This window comes from Vidua macroura, chromosome 23 (genome assembly GCF_024509145.1).
Source record: "Vidua macroura isolate BioBank_ID:100142 chromosome 23, ASM2450914v1, whole genome shotgun sequence".
In the NCBI taxonomy this organism is placed as follows: domain Eukaryota; kingdom Metazoa; phylum Chordata; class Aves; order Passeriformes; family Viduidae; genus Vidua; species Vidua macroura.
The window spans coordinates 6637527-6658818 of NC_071593.1; the positions used below are offsets into that span (position 1 = coordinate 6637527).

The window sequence follows — 21292 nt, forward strand, 5'->3', positions numbered from 1 at the left end:
TCATCCCATCCTCTCTCCTCATTACTATTCCCATCCCATCCTTTTCCTTATCCCCTTTCCTTTTCCCATCCCACCCTCTCCCCATCCCCATCCCCACCCATTCTTATTCCCATCCCCTTCCCTTTCCCACCCCACCCCTCCATCCCGGCCGGCCGGGCCGTGCTGCCGCCGGGCCGGCAGGGGCGGTGTGCGGGCGCTGCGGGCGCGGAGCGGGGCCGCGGAGCGGGCGGAGGGCGCTGCCCGGGGCCGCCCCGCTCCCCCTCAGGCCGGGCCCGCCGCCCGCGGCCCGGGCAGCGCCGCAGCGGCGGCGGCGCAGCGAGGCCGGCGGGGCGGCCGGAGGATGCGGGCGGGGCGGGCGCGCTGCCGTTCCCGGGTCGGGCAGCTAGAGAGCAGTGCAGGGAGCGCCAGCCCGAGCCGCGAGCTCCCTTCCTGTGGGCAAGGCCGACAGCGGAGCCGAGCGCCGGCCGAGGCCCGGCCCGGCCGCCCCCGCTCCGCTCGCCCATGGCGGAGACCAAGATCATCTACCACATCGACGAGGAGGAGACGCCGTACCTGGTGAAGCTGCCCGTGCCGCCGGAGAAAGTCACGCTGGCCGATTTCAAAAATGTCCTCAGCAACCGGCCCGTGCACAGCTACAAGTTCTTCTTCAAGTCCATGGACCAGGATTTCGGGTGAGCGGCCGCGCTCCGGGCGCGCCCCCGGCCCTCGGGTGCGGTCCCTCCGCCGCGGGCCGGGCAGGGCTCGCGGCATCCCGGGGGCACCTGCCGGGCTCGGCCCGGGCCGGCCCCGCTCGGCACCGGCAGCGCCGCGAACATGGCGGGCGCGCCGGGCCGGCCCCGCCGCGGGCTCGGGGCTGCCGCGATCGCGGCCCGCGATGCCCCGGGACCCCCCCCCCGTGCCCCCGGCAGGAGCCCCCCGGGCCCGCCCGGAGCTGTCGCGGTGCCCCCGGGCCCGGGCCCAGGCGGCGGGGACGGGCGGCCGCAGCTGTCACCGCGCCCGGGGAGGCCGCGGGAGCGCCCGGGCAGGGCGGGCGTGCCCGGCGGCCGCGGGGCGCTGGCCCGGGGCGAGCGCCGAGGGGTCGGGGCGAGGAGCGGGGGGGGGGCTCCGCGGGCAGCGCTGGGACCGCGGCTGTCAAAGCTCGGGGGTCGAACGGGTGTCAGATCCTCGGGGGTCGGACGGGTGACAGGCGGTCCTGTTTGAACGGGCGTGAAATGGTCACTGGTTAAATGGGGGACGAGTGGTCAGTGGTCAAACGGGCGTGAAATGGTCAGTGGTTAAATGGGGGACGAGTGGTCAGTGGTCAAACGGGCGTGAAATGGTCAGTGGTTAAATGGGGGACGAGTGGTCAGTGGTCAAACGGGCGTGAAATGGTCGGTGGTTAAATGGGGGACGAGTGGTCAGTGGTCAAACGGGCGTGAAATGGTCACTGGTTAAATGGGGGACTAGTGGTCAGTGGTCAATGGTCAGTGGTTAAATGGGGGACGAGTGGTCAGTGGCCAAACGGGTGCTTAAGTGCTTGGTGGTCGGATGAATGTCAAATGGTCGGTGGTCAAACAGGTGACAAGTGGTTGGTGGTCAAATGAATGTCAAATGGGGGACGAGGGGTCAGTGCTCAAAGGGGTGTGGAATGCTCAGTGGTTCAATGGAATGCTCAGTGGCCAGAGGAGTGGGAAATGGTCAGTGGTCAAACGGTGCCAGGGGCTGTGCTCAGACCGCAGCTGTCAAATCCTCGAGGTCACACGGGTGTCAAACGGGTGTGGGATGGCCAGTGGTCAGTTGTTGGTGGTCAAACAGGTATGGAGTGGTCAAGCAGGTCCAGGGGCTGCGCTCACATAGTGACTGTCAAATCCACTGGATGTCCGAACGGTCCCTGGTCAAACGGGTGTGAAGTGGTCAGTGGTCAAACGGTGTCAGGTGGTCAAAGGGGTGTGAAGTGGTCAGTGCTCAAACGGTGTCAGGTGGTCAAACGGGTGTGAAGTGGTCAGTGCTCAAACGGGTGTCAGGTGGTCAAAGGGGTGTCCCACAGTCCCTGTTTGAGCAGGTGACAAGCACTTGGTGGTCAGCCGGCTCCAGGGGCTGTGCTGGGCCAGCAGCTGTGGAAGCTCGGTGGTCACACGGCTGCCGGATGGTCAGTGGCCAAACAGGTGACAGATGGCCAGTGGCCAAATGCCCGCTTCCAAGGGCACATGCTGAGCTGGGAGTGCTGGAGAAGAGCGGGGCTGGACTTTGAAATGACCTCTGTGGTGGCCAGAGGCAGCTCGCTGGCCAGGGGGGGTGTTTGACATCGTTCTGCTCCCTGCACACCAGCGTGGCTTGCGTGCCACCGGGCTTAGCGACTTAGCCAGAATAAAATAAACCAATAAAAGCCCCTTTGACAGTTTGCCAGACAGTAACTTTCAAAATGTATTAATCCTTTTGTAGCAAATCGCTTCTCTTTGTACTCACATCTGTCGCTGGCAAGGCAATTTTGCACAGTTAAATGCCTTGCCAGGAATAAAAAAAAAAAAAAAATACAAAAATGGAGCAGGTTTGTGGGGAAACCCGTGCGGACCTGACTCCAAAACAACGCCGTGGTTGAGGTGCAGGTTTTGTGTTTGTGAGATGGATCACCCCAGGCATCCTCGGATGTGTTGTGCAGCCTCTTTCCTATCCCTGAGACCCAAACCGTTCGTGCTGATTGGGTTTTTATCCCTGCTGGAATGTGGATATTGTTTGTTGACACGGATTTCTGATGTGGCGAGTTGTTAGTGTTGGCTTCTAACCATAGGAGTGTTCGTGGATTGACTTCTTGTTTTTCTCACTTATGCAAACATTTCTTTGGGGGGGGAAACAGCAGTACAAAATGTTTGTTTTCAAAATAAATGGAATTACTGGTAAATGGTAAATTAAGAAATGGTAAATTTTCCTCCTTCACCTCCCCGAGTGACAGGGACATGTTGTTGTCGCAGAAATTCAGGTTGTGTTTGTGGTTTGATTTCACTAAAGGAGGTTGGGATTGTTCAGGCAGCATCTGCATCGTTCCCAGTGCCACAGAAATTTAGGATTAGGAAATACAAACTGTGCTGAGGCATCTTGAACACACGGGGATGTTTTGGTCCTAGACCAGGAAACAGAGTTTGTAACAAACCCTAGAGTGGATTTTCTTACTAGTCTGAAAATTGGGGTGAAACTTGTCTGGTATTTTTGGAAATGGAGATGATGATGGAAGATGAAGGGCTGCAGGGATCAAGACCTGGAAATTCTGTCTCTGTTATTGAATCAGCAGCGTTTGGGTGACAATCCATTGCCTTGAGACAGCTCAGAGTGACTCTGACGTGGGACCCCCGAGCTTTGTTTGCATTTATTTTCTATGTTTTGCTCCTTTTGTGTTTGTGCCTCTCTGAACCCAAAACATTTGGGAAGATTAGAAGTAAATTCAGCTGAATTTTGGCTGTTTGAGTGTTAATAGTAAATGTGGGCTTTGTTTTCATCATCTCATCTGCAAACTGACTTTTTGTAGAGTCATGGAATATCCTGAGCTGGGAGGGATTACCAGCCCAGCCCCTGGCCCTGCCCAGACACCCCAAAATCCCCACCCTGTGCATCCCTGGGAGCATTGTCCAAACCCTCCTGGAGCTCTTGGGGCCGTGGGGAGCCTGGTCAGTGCCCCAGAACCCTCTGGGGGAAGAACCTTTCCCAAAATCCATCCCAGCTCCCCTGGCACAGCTCCAGCCTTTTAATTGTTGCAAACAGGCAATTCTAGCTGCCGTTGCCACAAACCATAACAGAGCTGTGGCTCTCTAATTTCTCCCTTATGTGCCTGAAAATCTCCTCCAGAGCAGCTCTTGCCTGGATGTTCTGGAAGTGGAGCTGCAGGGACATTTTGGGTGTCCCTCTGGTGTCCTGCTGTCCTTCCAAGCTGGGATTTGGCTTGGTCACTTTAGGGCAGTCCCTAAATCCCTGAATTTTTCACTGTGAAATGCGAAAAGCACTGGTTGTGTTAGGAAAACAAATGTTTTCCTGGAGGATTGGAGGGAGCTGACTCCTTGCAATTCTGCACATGCTGTTGTAATTAAGGCAGGGCCTTTCCTGGATCCCGAAATAATGGAATAAATCATGTGCTCACAAACACTGGATGTGCTGAACGGTTTCCAGCTGGGAAAGATGCAGTGGCTGAGGGCTGGGATGGAGCTGGCTTGTGGAATTAAATTCGTGTTCTTTGCTGCTTGGAAGGTGCAGGAGGAGCTGTGGGAGGGTGACATTCCCCTCTGAGCTTTGCTTACAGTTTAATTTACTGCTCTGCCACTTTCATGCCCTGACCCACGAAGGGATGGCCCTGCCTTTACTCTGCTTTCCTCCTGCCCCCACCTGTAGCCACAATGCTGATTTTAAGATGCAGGATGTCCAGCTGTGCCCTGGCATGAATACTCAGCCCTTGGAAGTGCTTTTGTGTGGTAAGCACATTTCTCTCTCTCTCTCAGGATTTTTCATAGAGGTGCACAGAGGGAAGAGAAAGCAATTTCTATTCCTGCTCCTTGTTTTTCCCATGTGGAATGTGTTTGGAGAATTGTTTACCTGGGGTGATTGCTTGGTTGGATTCTGGTGAGGATTGTTTGAGCCTGGTGGCCAATCCAACCCAATCCAATCCAATCCAACCCAACCCAACCCAATCCAATCCAATCCAATCCAACCCAATCCAATCCAATCCAATCCAATCCAACCCAACCCAATCCAATCCAATCCAACCCAACCCAACCCAATCCAATCCAATCCAACCCAATCCAATCCAATCCAATCCAATCCAACCCAACCCAATCCAATCCAACCCAATCCAACCCAACCCAATCCAACCCAATCCAACCCAATCCAATCCAACCCAATCCAATCCAACCCAATCCAACCCAACCCAATCCAACCCAACCCAACCCAATCCAACCCAACCCAATCCAACCCAATCCAATCCAACCCACCTGTGGCTGCACTCTCAGAGAGGGACACGAGTTGTGGGTTAGTCAGATTTGGTAGTCAGAACAAGTAAATTTGTAGTTTTAGTATCTCCTTTAAATAGTATATTAATGGATTATAGCAGAGTTATAATAAAGAAATCATTCAGCCTCTGAGCTGGAGTCACACATCAGCATTTCTTCCCACCAGCTTCACCTGCATTTTACAATACTTTTGTAGCTTCTGTTTTTATTCAGCTTGGTGGGGAACCGAGCAGGGACGTTACAGGGTGAGCCTCGCTGATGTGACAGCATCCAGCATCCCCCAGCAGTGGAATTCAGGAGAGGTGATGGTTGAGGTGTGTTTTTATAGACAAGGAGCTGTGTCATCAGCTGATTTAATTAATCCCAGCCACTGATTCTTTCCTCAGGGCAAAGCTCAGAGGTCATTTCCCATCACTGACAGCCGTGCTTCTCAGGTTACAGCCCCACACGTCCTCGCAGGAACACAGAATTCTGTTAATTCTTTGATGATTACAAAAATGACAGCTAATGAACACATCTAAAAATAAAGCTGTAGCTTGTGATGCCTGGGCTCTCATGACTGAAACGGTGACAGCTGTGTGGGATCCAAATGATTCACCATGAATCTGTGTGACAGATCCTACAAGAGGAATTCCTTTCTGTCTGCTTTTAAATATTTGGTATTTCCAGAGCTTTGCTTGTAAAACACTATCAGTAACTTCCAGAAGCACAAAAGGATGAATGTGGAGGATCCAGGCATTCCCATTTGTTTCATTTTCCCTACAAGAAGCTGGTGTGAGGCTTTGCTGTTCCAGTGTGGGATGTGGTGCTGCAGCAGGAGCGTTTCAGTGAGGAACTGAACCATCCTAAAGACATGATGTGTCCAGAACTGGATAAAAATTCCTTCTCGTTGTGGTTGCCCTGCTCCATTCCCCCTGAGAGTGGGGCAGGAGGAGCAGCAGAGTGTGTCTGTTCTGCCACCCTTTGGGTGAGGTTCAAATCCTCATTCTTTCCATTGTGTGCACTAATTCTCCTCTGATTATTCTTCTTCAGGGACTACTCCAAGGAGTGGCTTCTTAAACATTCCTTTGGTATCAGCCAGAGAGCTTCCTTTCAATCTGCACTCGGAGCTGCAGCTAAAAATTGGTTTTCTTGGTTGAAAACCGGTGGGAAAATGGGATTTACAGCAGCAGGAATCCAGTTTGGGAGCTCAGTGGGGTAATTTTTAACAGGGGAAGCACTGAGAGCCTTTTCTTCCGGAGGCAGAGCAGCACCCCTGTCCTCAGCCTTGCCCTCAGGGCGAGTTAGGAGTTGGTTTCTAACTCCTAAGAGGATTTTCTGATTTTTTTTCTAACTCCTAAGAGGTGTTAAAAACAGGAATCCTAACTGACAGATCTCTTGCTGGGCTGTAATTTCATCATTAGGAAAAGCTTTTAGAGACAAGAGGGTATTTTTATTTTTAAAAATACACAGAATAATTTTTTTCAGGGAGAAATGAAATGGGAGTTGTTTATTTCTCCACGAGGCTTAGCCAGGTCAGAGGGAATTTTTGGAAGAGTTTGTGGTGGCAGGACAAAAAGGGAACGGCTTCAGGGTCACAGAGGGCAGGGGCAGGTGGGATATTAGGAAAGAATTCTTCCCTGGGAGGGTGGGGAGGCCCTGGTAGAGATTTCTTAAAAAAATCTGTGGTTGCCTGTTGAGTTTTGGGGTTTTTGGGTGGGTTTTTTTTTTGTATTTTATTTTATTTTATTTTATTTTATTTTATTTTATTTTATTTTATTTATGTTATTTTATTTTATTTTACTGTATGTTATTTATTTTATTTTATTGTATGTTATTTTTATTTTATTTTATTTTATTTTATTTTATTTTATGTTATTTTATTTTATGTTATTTTATTTTAGTGTATGTTATTGTATGTTATTTTATTTTATTGTACTGTATTTTTGGGTTTTTTTTGTTAGGGTTGGGATTAAATGTGTGACACAGTATTTTTTGTTCACAGTCAGATGTTTATTAGTTCTTATCTTTATTAATAGTCTCACAAACTGTGAGTTCTACAGCACTTTAATAAACTAAAAAGGGAGCTGTATCTTTTTCTCTAAGGCTTTTTAAGGATAAACTGTCTAATTAAGAAATGATACTTAAATTATTTTTATTTTTAACTCAATAACTAACTGCTCATGGTTTGCAGTGTGGGGGAATGAGGTCTTACAAGTGGGGAATTATCCCCACAAAAGCCCAGCCTGCCATGGGATCCCAGGATTACTGAGGGAGGAAAATCCCTCCAGGATCAGAGCTTGTGCCTGATCCCCACCTGTCCCCAGCCTTGGCCAAAAAAAAAAAAAAAAAAAAAAAAAAAAAAAAAAAAAAAAAAAATTAAATAAAAAATAAATCCCTGCAGTCTCCTTTTAATAGCTTCTGTTTCTCTCTTTAGCCTCCAGGGATCAGTAATTAAAAAATCAACCCCTGGGAAGTGCTGCTGGTCTTGGCCAACCTCTGACAGAAAATGAGTAAAGAAAGGATCAGAGCTGAAATAAAGAATGGCCAGATTACAAAAGCACTGGGGCTGGAGCTCTCCTTATCTGCCTGTGCCAAGGAGCAGGATAAATGTCTCAATAAATTCGGAATTAGGGAGGGACCAAGTGGAGTTTCACTCCTGAGAGGTGCTGTTGGTGGCCTGCAGAAAGTAGGGTTTAGGAGGCTGGGGGGGATTAAAGGGTGGATTGCTGGAGTTGGAGATCTCTGCAGTGTTTGGAGGAAAAAGCAGCAAAAAAATTAAAAATGTAGGGTTTGCCTGTTTCAGTGTTAGCTCAGCTTGTGTCAGTTCAGAGCCTGATTCCTGAAAAACTGCTGTGATTCTTGAAAATCTGCTCTGATTCCTGAAAAACTGCTCTTATTCCTAAAAAACTGCTCTTATTCTTAAAAAATCTGCTCTGATTCCTAAAAAATCTGCTCTGATTCCTGAAAAACTGTTGTGATTCCTAAAAAAACTGCTCTGATTCCTAAAAAACTGCTGTGATTCCTGAAAAACTGCTCTTATTCCTAAGAAATATGCTCTGATTCCTAAGAATCTGCTGTGGTTCTTAAAAATCTGCTCTGATTCCTAAAAAAAAACCTGCCACTAACAACTCCACTAATAGGGAAAATTTACAATTTCTTCCCAATTTTCAAGCTCAGCCTTCTCGGGGTGAATGTGTTCTGTAAAAATAAGGAATGGGTCGCAGCCTTCTTGGGGTGAATGTGTTCTGTAAAAAGAAGAAATTTCCCCACTTTCTTCCAGGTTAATTCCCTGGAAAATTGGAGGCTGAAGTTCTGTTGGATTCTGGATTTAAAGCTACAAATAGGAGGTTTACAAACATTTCTGAGAGCACGAGGGGACAGAGGGGAGGTTTGGAGGGGATTTTTCTGGGTGGGATTTTCCCCCTGGGATGGATTTCCCAGAGAAGCTGTGGCTGCCCCATCCCTGGAAGTGTCCAAGGCAAGGTTGGAGCAGCCTGGGTTGAGTTTTCAAGTCCCTTCCAGCCCAAACCCGTGTGGAATTCCATCCAGTTCTCATTTAGAAGTCAAATGCAGTTGGGCTGGTGCAGCTTTGGAAGGGAATTTTGCATTTTGCTCTCCCTTTGCATATGGAAAAGGTTCATTTCTCTCCCTGTGATGCACAAAATCCCAGCCCCTTTTATCTGAGCTGTTTCTCTCAGGTTGCTGAAATGACTTTTCAAAGAGTGGGAGGTGGGGAACCAAACAGGCAGAGCTGGGCAGGTGAAGAATTCCGTGGGGCCCCTCCCAGAACAAGCTCCCTCGGGATTTTTCCAGCTCCTGGATGATGTTTCCATGAGGAATATTTGGAGGAGCACCATTTCTTGGTGCATTCCTGGCAGTTTTTGAAAGTTTTTAGCTGAATGATTTGGGGTTTCAGAGCTCTGTAATTTTTATTTCCCTTTAAATGACTTGAAGATCTGTTGGCAAATGTGTTTTGTTGGGTGAGGGACAAGGAGTTGGTGGGAAAAGCTTCTGATCCACCTGGAGTACAGAATTCCTGTGTCCTCCTGGATCTTCTAAGGATGCTCTGAATTGGACAAATGATTAAAAACTCAAAGATCTGTGTCAGGTACCCGAGTGGGTCCCTGAGCACTGCAGTTTTCTTGGTGTTCACAGTTCTTCAGGAGCACAATAATAAACGAAATAACATCTCTGCCTTTCCCTTACCACTCCTGAAACGAGGGAGGTTGGCTGTCCTTGTTTCTGTGGACATTAGAATCCACCAGCCCTGCAATCTGTGCTAAAAATGCTATTTTTCTAAGTGAAATAGTAGAAAAAAATGTGTTGTAGTTTAGCTTGGAATGGCAAATCCATGCCTAAACATGAATGTGGGGCTGAGGGATTGCATTTATTACCAAAAACTTGTTTAATTTCTCTGCTGGAAAACCTTTTCCGTGGTGAAAACACAGATTTTTCACTCTGTGTGGTGCAAATCTTTAAAGAGAGACCACAGTCCCATCCAAAAACTCCCTGTTCCTTCCTTTATAGGATTTAATTTATGGGACTTTGTGACAAGCTGGGAATCTCTCTTTTAATACCTAAACAAACTTGTAGGTCCAGTTATACTTTGAATTTGCAGTGTGGGTGGAATTTATTACCTGGTGTGAAGGCAAGAGGCCTGAGCCCAGTTTTTCCCTGGTGTGAGGAGTGTCCTGGCTGGGGGAAGTGCCCTGGGATGGATTTTTGGAGCCCTGAGCAGCTCTGGGTTCCCATCCCTGCCCAGATGCCATCCCTGAGAGCTATTTTCAGTGTCCTGCCCCGAGTTTGGAGGATAATTGCACCCTGGGGAAAGCCAAATCCCAGGCAGCTCTTTGAAATGGGCATTCCACAAGCTTTTACAGAGTTTTTTTTTGGTTTTTTTTTTCCCTAAGCTGTTCTCAAGAGCTGCTCCATTTTATAGGGGCTTGTTAATATTTATTGTTTTGGAACTCGGGCATTGGGAATGTGGGTTCAGGTCAGGATTATGGTGACCTGTCCCTTTTGTACTGTGACTTCCTTGTTTTTCTGGCAGAGATGTGGCTGTCCCTTGGGATTAGATTGGGAATAGATTCATTAACACCTGTGAGATTGAAATATAGGCACATAAATAATTTACTAAACAGCACAGGGAGCAGAGGAAAGAGGGAACTAAGAGAAAAGGCAGGAGATCCTCAGTGTGGCTAAAATGCTTTGCTTGTTTTGCCCAGTTCTGTTCCAAACCCATTGTGAGGAAATTGAGGAGCAGAAATTGAGGAGAAGAAATTGAGGAAAAGAAATTTTAAGGTCTTAGGACTCCAAAAATCACCCATTTCCTTGGCTTCCCTGCAAGAATAATATTTTTTCTAGGTTAGCTGGGCATGGAGTGAGATATAACACCATGCACAGTTGCAGTGCCACAATCAAACCAGACTCATTTCTGTAAATCTCAATTTAAATGCCACAAATATCTGTATTTTAGTGAGCTTTTCACACCTTGAGCACGGCACAGTTATTGAAATATTGTTCATTAAGGAGCAGAGAAGGAAATCATATTCCCTGCGTGCCACTGCTCTTGGACAGCCAGTCATAAATATTTTAAAATACTTAATTTGGAGGGAATGGGGCAGAATTTCTGGCTCGGGGCTGAGCTGCCCTGGACTGAGATGGGAGGATGAGGCAGAGCTGGGCTGGCAGCCCAAGCACCAGTTGGTTCAAACCACGTGGAATTTTTTTGGAAGGAGTCACTGTGGCAGTGCTCAGGGCTGCCAGGACCTTGCAGAGTGCTTGGAGTGTGATGCAGAGGGCAAAAGGGGACTGCTGCACATGGAAATTCCCTTTTCAGAGTCACACAAGGAAGAAAAACCCATTTTATTCCAATGTTGATCCCTGTAAATTCAGCAGAATTCCTCTCCCTGCTTTGGGAAGGTGGCTGAAGGCTCTCTGTGCTTCCATCTCAAATGTTCTTTTTGGATTCATGTTCCTAACTCCTGGCTCCCCTCACCAAGTAAGGAGGTTTTCTGGTGAAAAACCCATTTTATTCCAATGTTTATCCCTGTAAATTCAGCAGAATTCCTCTCCCTGCTTTGGGAAGGTGGCTGAAGGTTCTCTCTGCTTCCATCTCAAATGTTCTTTTTGGATTCATGTTCCTAACTCCTGGCTCCCCTCACCAAGTAAGGAGGTTTTCTGGTGAAAAACCCATTTTATTCCAATGTTTATCCCTGTAAATTCAGCATTTTGCTTTATTTTCATTCCTCTCCCTGCTTTGGGAAGGTGGCTGAAGGTTCTCTGTGCTTCCCTCCTGATGTTCTTTTTGGATTCATGTTCCTAACTCCTGGCTCCCCTCACCAAGTAAGGAGTTTTTTTTTTTTTTTGGTTGTTTTTTTTTTTTTTTCAAAAAGCAAAAAATTGCTGTTTGCTGTGTTTGTCAGCTGGGTGGGAAGGGGTGACTCTCCCAGCACTGCCTGCAGGTTCTTGCTGCAATTTCTGGAGAAAAGGTAAGAAGGATCTTGTTTTGCACTGAAGCTGCAGATCTTTGTTTGAGGAGGTTTTGGAGGGTTTTGGGGAGGGTTTGGAGGATTTGAGGAGGTTTTGAGGTTTTGGAGGGTTTGAGGAGGGTTTGGAGGGTGTTGAGGGTTTTGAGGAGGTTTTGGAGGGTGTTGAGGAGGGTTTGAAGGGTTTTGAGAAGGGTTTGAAAGGTTTTGAGGAGAGTTTGGAGGATCTGAGGAGGTTTTGAGGTTTTGGAGGGTTTGAGGAGGTTTGGAGGGTGTTAAGGAGGGTTTGGAGGGTGTTGAGGAGGGCTTGAGGAAGGTTTTGAGGAAGGTTTGGAGGGTTTTGAGGAGGTTTTGGAGGGTTTTGAGGAGGTTTTGTGTAGGGTTTTGAGGGTTTGAGGAGGTTTTGGAGGGTTTTGAGGAGGTTTTGGAGGGTTTGAGGAGGTTTTGTGTAGGGTTTTGAGGAGGGTTTTGAGGAACGTTTGAGGAGGTTTTGGAGGGTTTGAGGAGGGTTTGAAGGGTGTTGAAGAGATTTGAGGATGGTTTGGAGGGTTTTGAGGAGGTTTAGGAGGGTTTGAGGAGGGTTTGGAGGGTTTGAAGGAGGGTTTGGAGGGTTTTGAGGATGGTTTGGAGGGATTTGAGGTTTTGGAGGGTTTGAGGAGGGTTTGAAGGGTTTGAGGAGGTTTTGTGTAGGATTTTGAGGAGGTTTTGTGCAGGGTTTTGAGGAACGTTTGAGGAGGTTTTGGAGGGTTTGAGGAGGGTTTGGAGGGTTTTGAGGAGGTTTTGGAGGGTTTTGAGGAGGTTTTAAAGGGTTTTGAGGAGGTTTTAAAGGGTTTGAGGAGGGTTTGTGTAGGGTTTTGAGGAGGGTTTTGAGGAACGTTTGAGGAGGTTTTGTGTAGGGTTTTGGAGGGTTTTGAGGAGGTTTTGGAGGGTTTTGAGGAACGTTTGAGGAGGTTTTGAAGAGTTTTGAGGAGGTTTTGGAGGGTTTTGAGGAGGTTTTGAAGGGTTTGAGGAGGGTTTGTGTACGGTTTTGAGGAGGGTTTTGCTCCCCAGGTGTGTCACTCACCTGTACCTGGCTGGGTCACTTCTGTCACCATCGTGGGCCCCGTGTTCATCCCCGTTTCTGGCAGCTTTCTGTGGCAGGGCCTGTGGGGCCCTGACGGGGTTGAGGAACAAAAACCCCAAAAAAAGGAGAATGCTGGGTGTGCTGTGGGGTTTTGAGGAGACAGGGAAGGACGGCGCTCGGTTCCTGCCTGCGGCTCTGCACGACACCTGAGCAATTCCTGCTCCTCTAAGGCATTCCTCTCCTCCCCTCTTCCTTATTTTTCAGCAAAAAAATAAGGGAAAAAAACCCATTTCCAGAAAAAAAACCAAACATTTTATACCAGTGTTTCTCGCTGTAAATTCAGGGAGATTTATTTTCATTTTTTCCCTGTATTGGGAAGGTGCTGAAGGTTCTCTGTGCTGAGGCCTCAGCTGGAAAATCCCTGAAATTGGAATTCTTCATTAAATATTCACACTGAAGTGTTAATCAGCTTCAGCCAGAATATTTATAGAGCTGCAGCCTTCGATCCCAGATTAAGTATAGAAATAAAATATATCATATGTATTATATATAAATATAAATAAATTATAGTTATATTAGTTAAAAAATATATATTTAAATAGAAATATAGTTATATTAGTTATAGTTGTAAACTGCAGCCTTTGATCCCTGATTAAGTATAGAAATAAAATATATCATATATAAAATATATTATATAAAATATATAAATTATATAAAATATATAAATTATATTAAATATATTATATATAAATATATCATAGTTATATTAGTTACAATTTTAAGCTGCAACCATCAATGCCTGAAAAGTATAGAAATAAAATATATATTTAAATAGAAATATAGTTACATTAGTTATAGTTTTAAACTGCAGCCTTTGATCCCAGATTAAGTATAGAAATAAAATATATCATATATAAAATATATAAAAATATAAAATATATAAATATATTATATATAAATATAAATATATCATATATATATATAAATTATATTAGTTATAATTGTAAACTGTAACTCAGTTTGATCCCAGATTAAGTATAGAAATAAAATATATCATATATATTATATAAAATATATTATATATAAATATAAATATATCATAGTTATATTAGTTACAATTGTAAGCTGCAGCCTTTGAACCCAGATTAAGTATAGAAATAAAATATATATATTATATAAAATATATATAAATATATCATATTTATATTAGTTACAATTTTAAACTGCGACCTTCGATGCCAGATTAAGTATAGAAATAAAATATATATTTAAATATAAATATAGTTATATTAGTTATAATTTTAAACTGCAGCCTTTGATGCCAGATTAAATATAAATATAATTTATAGTTTTATATTCAATTCAATTCATTAATTAATTTAAACTGATATTATGTGATTACTTATAAAACCATACATTTTATATATATAAAATAAATCTAATTATATATATAATTATATAATTTATATATATATAAAATAAAATCAATTAAAACAGCTTTTTTTGGGGAAACTGCTGCTTCATAAAGTAAAATCAATTTCCTTTAAATTGCTATTTACTTTAAATTGATATTATATGATTACTTAGAAAACCATAAGTTTTATATATGTAAAATAAAGCTAATTATAATTATAAAATTACATAATTTATATAGATATAAAATAAAATTAATTCAAACAGTTTTTTGGGGGGGAAACTGCTGCTTCATAAAGTAAAATCAATTTCCTTTAAATTGCTATTTACTTTAAATTGCTATTATGTGATTACTTAGAAAACTGTAGGTTTTATAGATGTAAAATAAAGCTAATTATAATTATAAAATTACATAATTTATATAGATATAAAATAAAATTAATTCAAACAGCTTTTTTTGGGGAAACTGCTGCTTCATAAAGTAAAATCAATTTCCTTTAAATTGCTATTTACTTTAAATTGATATTATATGATTACTTAGAAAACCATAAGTTTTATATATGTAAAATAAAGCTAATTATAATTATAAAATTACATAATTTATATAGATATAAAATAAAATTAATTCAAACAGTTTTTTGGGGGGGAAACTGCTGCTTCATAAAGTAAAATCAATTTCCTTTAAATTGCTATTTACTTTAAATTGCTATTATGTGATTACTTAGAAAACCGTGAATTTTATATATATATAAAAGAAATCTAAATATAATGAGAATTTCCTAAGGTTTCTAATTTCAGATCTTCTCTCCCTTTTCATGAATGAAGCCTCTCCCATTTTCCCATCAGTAAAGGACAATTAAGAGCCTTGGGGATGATCCCAGTGATAAAGTGGAATTAATCTGGTGCTCAAGGACTTTAAGTGTTGCCCTGATTTTTAAAATTAAAAGTGTTATGTTTTCTTTTATAGTTCTTTTGAAAGTTTGAAAGTTCTCATCAAACTTCTTTAACCTTCTGATAATGTTTCCATATTTGAGAGTCACAGTTCCCACACAATTTCATGGATAAATAGAATAATTTACATATTTCTCTGTGGGTGGAGAGAAATAATTAATTGATCTTTGGAGCAGTGTGGTTGGAGAGGTGGCAATTCCATCAATCCACGGTCACCTTTGGAATTCTAGAAATGTTTGAATAAAACTGATCTTTTTCTCTTTTGAACTCACCAAGCTCCTGTGTGCTCGTTTAATGTCCAATAGCAGCAATTAAGATGCTCTGTTTGTGTCATGGTTACCCTGCAATAAATCTGCCTCAGCCCTGCATTTCTGCATTTATTTCCCATGCAGGAAAGGAGAATTATCCTTGTTAACCTCATTTTTTCCGAGTGGAATGAGAAAATCACCCGGCTAATTGTGCAGAGTGCAGTCCCTGCCAGGCGTGCATGATGCAATCAGAGTGCAGAATTATCAAACCCAGTGCTTAATTAGCAATTATCTCAGTGCTTATGACTCAGAGCCATTAGAGGTTTGTGGGCTTCACCTGCAATCAGGTGTTTCCCAGTCTGTGTGGAATCAGAGGAATTACTCTTGGCAGGGGGATGAGAGGGAGCCTGAGCCTCAACATTCCTTGGTTTTCTGGCTGAAATCCTCTGTGGAAGGAAACAAAAATTCGGGATGCTGGGAGGGTCACAAAAATTCGGGATGCTGGGAGGGTCACAAAAATTCGGGATGCTGGGAGGGTGAGCTGTGCCAGGCCCAGGTGAGGTGTGAGGGTGCCCTGGGGGAGGCACAAACACCTCCCACTGTAAACACAGGTGAACCTGGGGGGGGAGATGCTGATGTGTGACTCCAGCTCACAGGCTGAATGATTGCTCTATTATAAATATATATATATATATAACTATATAACTATCTATCTATCTATATCTATATCTATATAGTTGTATATATATAGTCATATATACACACATATATAGTTATATATATAGTTATATATATATAATACATAGTTTTATATATATATATACACCATATATAACTATATATAATTATATAATCCATTCATATACTATTTAAAGGAGATATTAAAGCTACAAACCTGCTTTTCTAACTCCCAAATCTAACTCACAACTCGTGTCCCTCTCTGAGAGTGCAGCCACAGGTGGGTTGGGTTGGGTTGGGTTGGATTGGACTGGATTGGGTTGGATTGGATTGGGTTGGATTGGGTTGGGTTGGGTTGGATTGGGTTGGATTGGATTGGGTTGGGTTGGGTTGGATTGGATTGGGTTGGGTTGGGTTGGGTTGGGTTGGATTGGCCACCAGGCTCAAACAATCCTCACCAGAATCCAACCAAGACAATTCAAACAATTCAAACACATTCCACATGGGAAAAACAAGGAGCAGGAATAGAAATTGTTTTCTTTTTCTTTCCTCTGTGCTCCTGTATGAAAAATCCTAAGAGAGAGAAGAATGTGCCTGCCACAACCTCCTTGTGCAGGTGTTGCTATTGGACATTAAATGAGCACACAGGAGTTTGGTAAGGTCAAAAGAGAAAAAGATCAGTTTTATTCAAACATTTGGTATTTCTAGAATTCCAAAGGTGACCGTGGATTGATGGAATTGCCACCTCTCCAACCACACTGCTCCAAAGATCAATCAATCATTTCTTTCCACCCACAGAGAAATATGTAAATTATTCTGTTTTTATGTGAAATTGTGTGGGAACTGTGACTCTCAAATATGGAAACATTATCAGAAGGCTAAAGAAGCTTGATGAGAACTTTCAAACTTTCAAAAGAACTATAAAAGAAAAGGTAACACTTTTAAAAATCAAGACATCGTGCAGGCAGCGTGGTGGGAGAGCCAGAGGATCCACACACAATTCCAGGAAGGCAGGGGAAGGAGGGGCTGCTAGCAGCACTGATTGTTTCATTTGGTAATTAGTGCTTAAATCTCCTCAAAGTCAAATAAAGCAGAGGATGTGAGATTGTGGAGCTGTTCCCTCCTCCCTTACCCACATTTCCTCACCTTTTATTGGTGTTTTTTTTTTTTTTTTTTTGCAGATATTCATGGATTTGGGGGCTTTGCTAGTGGGGTAGAGCAGGTGTTTGGGGTGAAGAGTGGGGTATTTTTTCATGGTCTGTCTCTGATGTGACCTTGGCTGTGTTCTTTTACCTTCCTTCCACCTGGTAGATGCATTTGAGGGATGAATTAAAAGCTTTTTGTGCATGGAGATTTTTCTAGATTACAGCAAAGAGGGAGATGCCACAAATCTGTGAAGAATATTGAATATTGAAGAAAAATCTCTAAAATATTGATGTGCTGTGCTCTCCCTTTTCCAAGGGGCAGTTGTGGGGCAGTGGGAGCTGGGCAGGCAGACCTGCAGTGACCTGGAAATGTCATTTTTGTTCAAACTTTGTGGCCAGGTGTTTGTTTGCTCTCCTCTGCCTGCCCCAGAGAGCCCCAGCCCCAGTTAAAGAGGAGGCTGTGTGTGCTGGAACAGGAGCTCTGTGCCTTCCAACCTGCCACGGGCACTGCCAACAGGCAGGACGTGACCTGGGAGATAAATACCCCTTCTTCTGAAAGGGGATAAACATCTCCTTTTCTGTGCCTTGCTATCTGATGCTCTTTGGTCTTATTTTCAAACATTAACAATCGGTTTGGGAGCTCTGGTGATTTATCTCCAGGGTGGACCTCATCCAGTGCCAATATTCTTCACCTCAGGAAGAGGTTTCTGGGAGAAATCACCTTTTTTTTCTTCTTTTACTGGCTTAGATTGAAATATTCTTCACCTCAGGAAGAAGTTTCTGGGAGAAAACATCTTTTTTTCTTTGTTTTGCTGACTTGGGTTGGAATATTCTTCACCTCAGGAAGAAATTTCTGGGAGAAATCACCTTTTTTCCTTGTTATGCTCTTTCGGGTTGGAATATTTTTCACGTCAGGAAGAAATTTCTGAGAGAAATCACCTTTTATTCTTGTTATGCTCTTTTGGGTTGGAATATTCTTCACCTCAGGAAGAAATTTCTGGGAGAAATCACCTTTTTTTCTTTTACTGGCTTGGGTTGAAATACTCTTCACCTCAGGAAGAAGTTTCTGGAAGAAAACATCTTTTTATCCTTGCTATGCTGTTTTGGGTTGGACTATTTTTCACCTCAGGAAGAAATTTCTGGGAGAAATCACCTTTTTTTCCTTGTTATGATGACTTGGGTTGGAATATTTTTAACCTCAGGAAGAGGTCTCTGGAAGAAATCACCTTTTTTCCTTGTTATGCTGTTTTGGGTTGGAATATTTTTCACATCAGGAAGAAGTTTCTGAGAGAAATAACTTTTTTTTTTCCTTGCCACGCTGTTTTGGATTGGAATATTCTTCACCTCAGGAAGAGATCTCTGAGAGAAATCACCTTTTATCCTTGTTGTGCTGTTTTGGGTTGGAATATTTTTCATGTCAGGAAGAAGTTTCTGGGAGAAATCACCATTTTTTCCTTGCCTTGCTGTCTTGGGCTGGAATATTTTTCACATCAGGAAGTTTCTGGGAGAAATCACCTTTTTTTCCTTGTGCTATTTTGGGTTGGAATATTCTTCACCTCAGGAAGATGTCTCTGAGAGAAATCACCTTTTTTTTCTTCTTTTACTGGCTTGGATTGAAATATTCTTCACCTCAGGAAGGGGTTTCTGGGAGAAATCACATTTTTTTTTCCTTGTTATGCTGTTTTGGGTTGGAATATTCTCCACCTCAAGAAGAGGTCTCTGAGAGAAATTACTTTTTTAAAAATGTTATGCTGCTTTGGATTGGAATATTCCTCACCTCAGGAAGATGTCTCTGATAGAAATCACTTTTTTTTCCTTGTGCTGCTTTGGGTTGGAATATTCTTCACCCCAGGAAGATGTCTCTGATAGAAATAATTTTTTTTCCTTGTTATGCTGACTTGGATTGGAATATTCCTCACCTCAGGAAGATGTCTCTGAAAGAAATCACTTTTTTTTTTGTTGTGCTGTTCTGGGTTGGAACATTCTTCACCTTAGGAAGATGTCTCTGGTAGAAATCACTTTTTTTTCCTTGTGCTGTTCTGGGTTTGAACATTCTTCACCCCAGGAAGATGTCTCTGATAGAAATAATTTTTTTTCCTTGTTATGCTGACTTGGATTGGAATATTCCTCACCTCAGGAAGAGGTCTTTGAGGGAAATAATTTTTTTTCCTTGTTATGCTGACTTGGATTGGAAAATTCTTCACCCCAGGAAGATGTCTCTGGTAGAAATAACTTTTTTTCCTCGTGCTGTTCTGGGTTTGAACATTCTTCACCCCGGGAAGATGTCTCTGGTAGAAATCACTTTTTTTTTTGTTGTGCTGTTCTGGGTTTGAACATTCTTCACCCCGGGAAGAGGACAGCAGCACTCAAGCTCAGACCTCACCAATACCAACCACTCCAACCCCTCCTTTTTGCCTCGTTTCTCCTTGCTGGGGATGGAAAGGAGCCCCTTTACTCCCAAATAACGATTTGTACCATTTTTAGCCGTTTTTGCCACGAGTGGCTGCTGCCATCCTCGGTGTTCTTGGCGCTGCTGCTCTCTCCCCAGAGCTGGCTGGCAATCCCAGCCCGTCATTCTCCTGCCTCATAGCTCAGGGCTATATTTAGTAGTTTCAAGTTGCAACAGATCTGGAATTCTTCCCTTCAGCTGCAGCAAAGGCTGAGCTGGGCTGGGTTTTTGTCCTGCTGGAGTGCAGGGAGCTCAGTGCAGAGCTGGGCACTGGGGGTTTTAGGTTTTCCCTTCTGCTTTGGGGTGCAGCTTTTAGCTTTATATTAATGGTGCCAGGGTCTTTTCACAGGGTGCTGAAGAGAAAACAATCCCACAGGAATGGGATGGGGATGAACTGATCCCTGTGTTTTTTTCTGTTCTGCTTTGGGGTGCAGCTTTTAGCTTTATATTAATGCTATTAGGATATTTTCACAGGGTGCTGAAGAGAAAACAATCCTACAGGAATGGGATGGGGATGAGCTGATACCTGTGGTTTTTCTGTTCTGCTTTGGGGTGCAGCTTTTAGCTTTATATTAATGGTACCAGGGTCTTTTCACAGGGTGCTGAAGAGAAAACAATCCTACAGGAATGGGATGGGGATAAACTGATACCTTAGATTTTAGGTTTTTTTGTTCTGTTTTGCTGTGCAACTTTTAGCTTTATATTTAGTGTTAGGATCTTTTCACAGGGTACTGCAGGCAAAACAATCCTACAGGAATGGGATGGGGATAAACTGACACCTTTGGGTTTTAGGTTTTCTGTTCTGCTTTGGGGTGCAGCTTTTAGCTTTGTATTAATGGTACCAGGGTCTTTTCACAGGGTGCTGAATGCCAAACAATCCTACAGGAATGGGATGGGGATGAGCTGATACCTGTGGTTTTTCTGTTCTGCTTTGGGGTGCAGCTTTTAGCTGGTACCAGGGTCTTTTCACAGGGTGCCGAAGAGAAAACAATCCTACAGGAATGGGATGGGGATAAACTGGCACCTTTGGGTTTAAGGTTTTCTGTTCTGCTTTGGGATGCTTCTAGTTTTATATTAAATATTACCAGGATCTTTTCATAGGGTGGTAGAGAGAAAATCCTACAGGAATGGGATGGGGATGAACTGATCCCTGTGGTTTTTTCTGTTCTGCTTTGGGGTGCAGCTTTTAGCTTTATATTAATGCTATTAGGATCTTTTCACAGGGTGCTGAAGAGAAAACAATCCTACAGGAATGGGATGGGGATAAACATACCTTGGGTTTTAGGTTTTTCTGTTCTGCTTTGCTGTGCAGCTTTTAGTTTTTTATTTAGTGTTAGGATCTTTTCACAGGGTGGTAGAGAGGAAACAATCTTACAGGAATGGGATGGGAAAAAAATAATACTTTTGGGTTTTATGGTTTTCTGTTCTGTTCTGTTTTGCTGTGCAACTTTTAGCTTTATATTTAGTGTTAGGATCTTTTCACAGGGTGGTGAATGCAAAACAATCCTACAGGAATGGGATGGGGATAAACTGACACCTTTGGTTTTAGGTTTTCTGTTCTGCTTTGGGGTGCTTTTAGTTTTATATTAAATATTACCAGGGTCTTTCCACAAAACAATCCTGTTCTAGCTGGAGACTCAAGGACAATCTCTTCAAACTTCTGGCCCAAAGCACAACATGAGAAGAGGAGAGCAGGCAGGCAAGCAAGGAGGCTGAAACTTCATCATTTGAAACTCTTAATTGGGCAATTAATTCCCATATGGACTAAAACTTATAAAAATGTGAGATCTCATGACCAAACTCTCTTTTGCTTCCACCTTGGAGCCATCTGGGCACTGCCAGGGTGTGGCCTTGGAAGGCTCTTCAATAAAAATCCATTTTATTCCTTTTAACTCCATCTAAACTCTG

The 21292-nt window shown here is 43.6% G+C and overlaps 1 protein-coding gene and 1 long non-coding RNA gene across 4 annotated transcripts in view; both read left to right on the plus strand.

Annotated features, from left to right (window-relative positions):
- Positions 1–364: 364 nt before the first annotated feature.
- DVL1 (dishevelled segment polarity protein 1) overlaps positions 365–21292 on the plus strand; it is a 70851-nt gene continuing 49923 nt past the window's right edge. For all 3 annotated transcript variants that reach the window (XM_053997358.1, XM_053997357.1, XM_053997359.1), the window contains exon 1: positions 365–671. In XM_053997358.1, coding sequence (XP_053853333.1) covers positions 502–671 — 170 coding nt within the window. In that variant the 5' untranslated portion in view covers positions 365–501. The remainder of the gene's footprint in view (positions 672–21292) is intronic.
- Positions 4352–5437, plus strand: LOC128818233 (uncharacterized). The gene is made up of 3 exons (XR_008440421.1): positions 4352–4433; positions 5181–5269; positions 5354–5437. It is a non-coding gene; the product is annotated as an uncharacterized LOC128818233 (long non-coding RNA).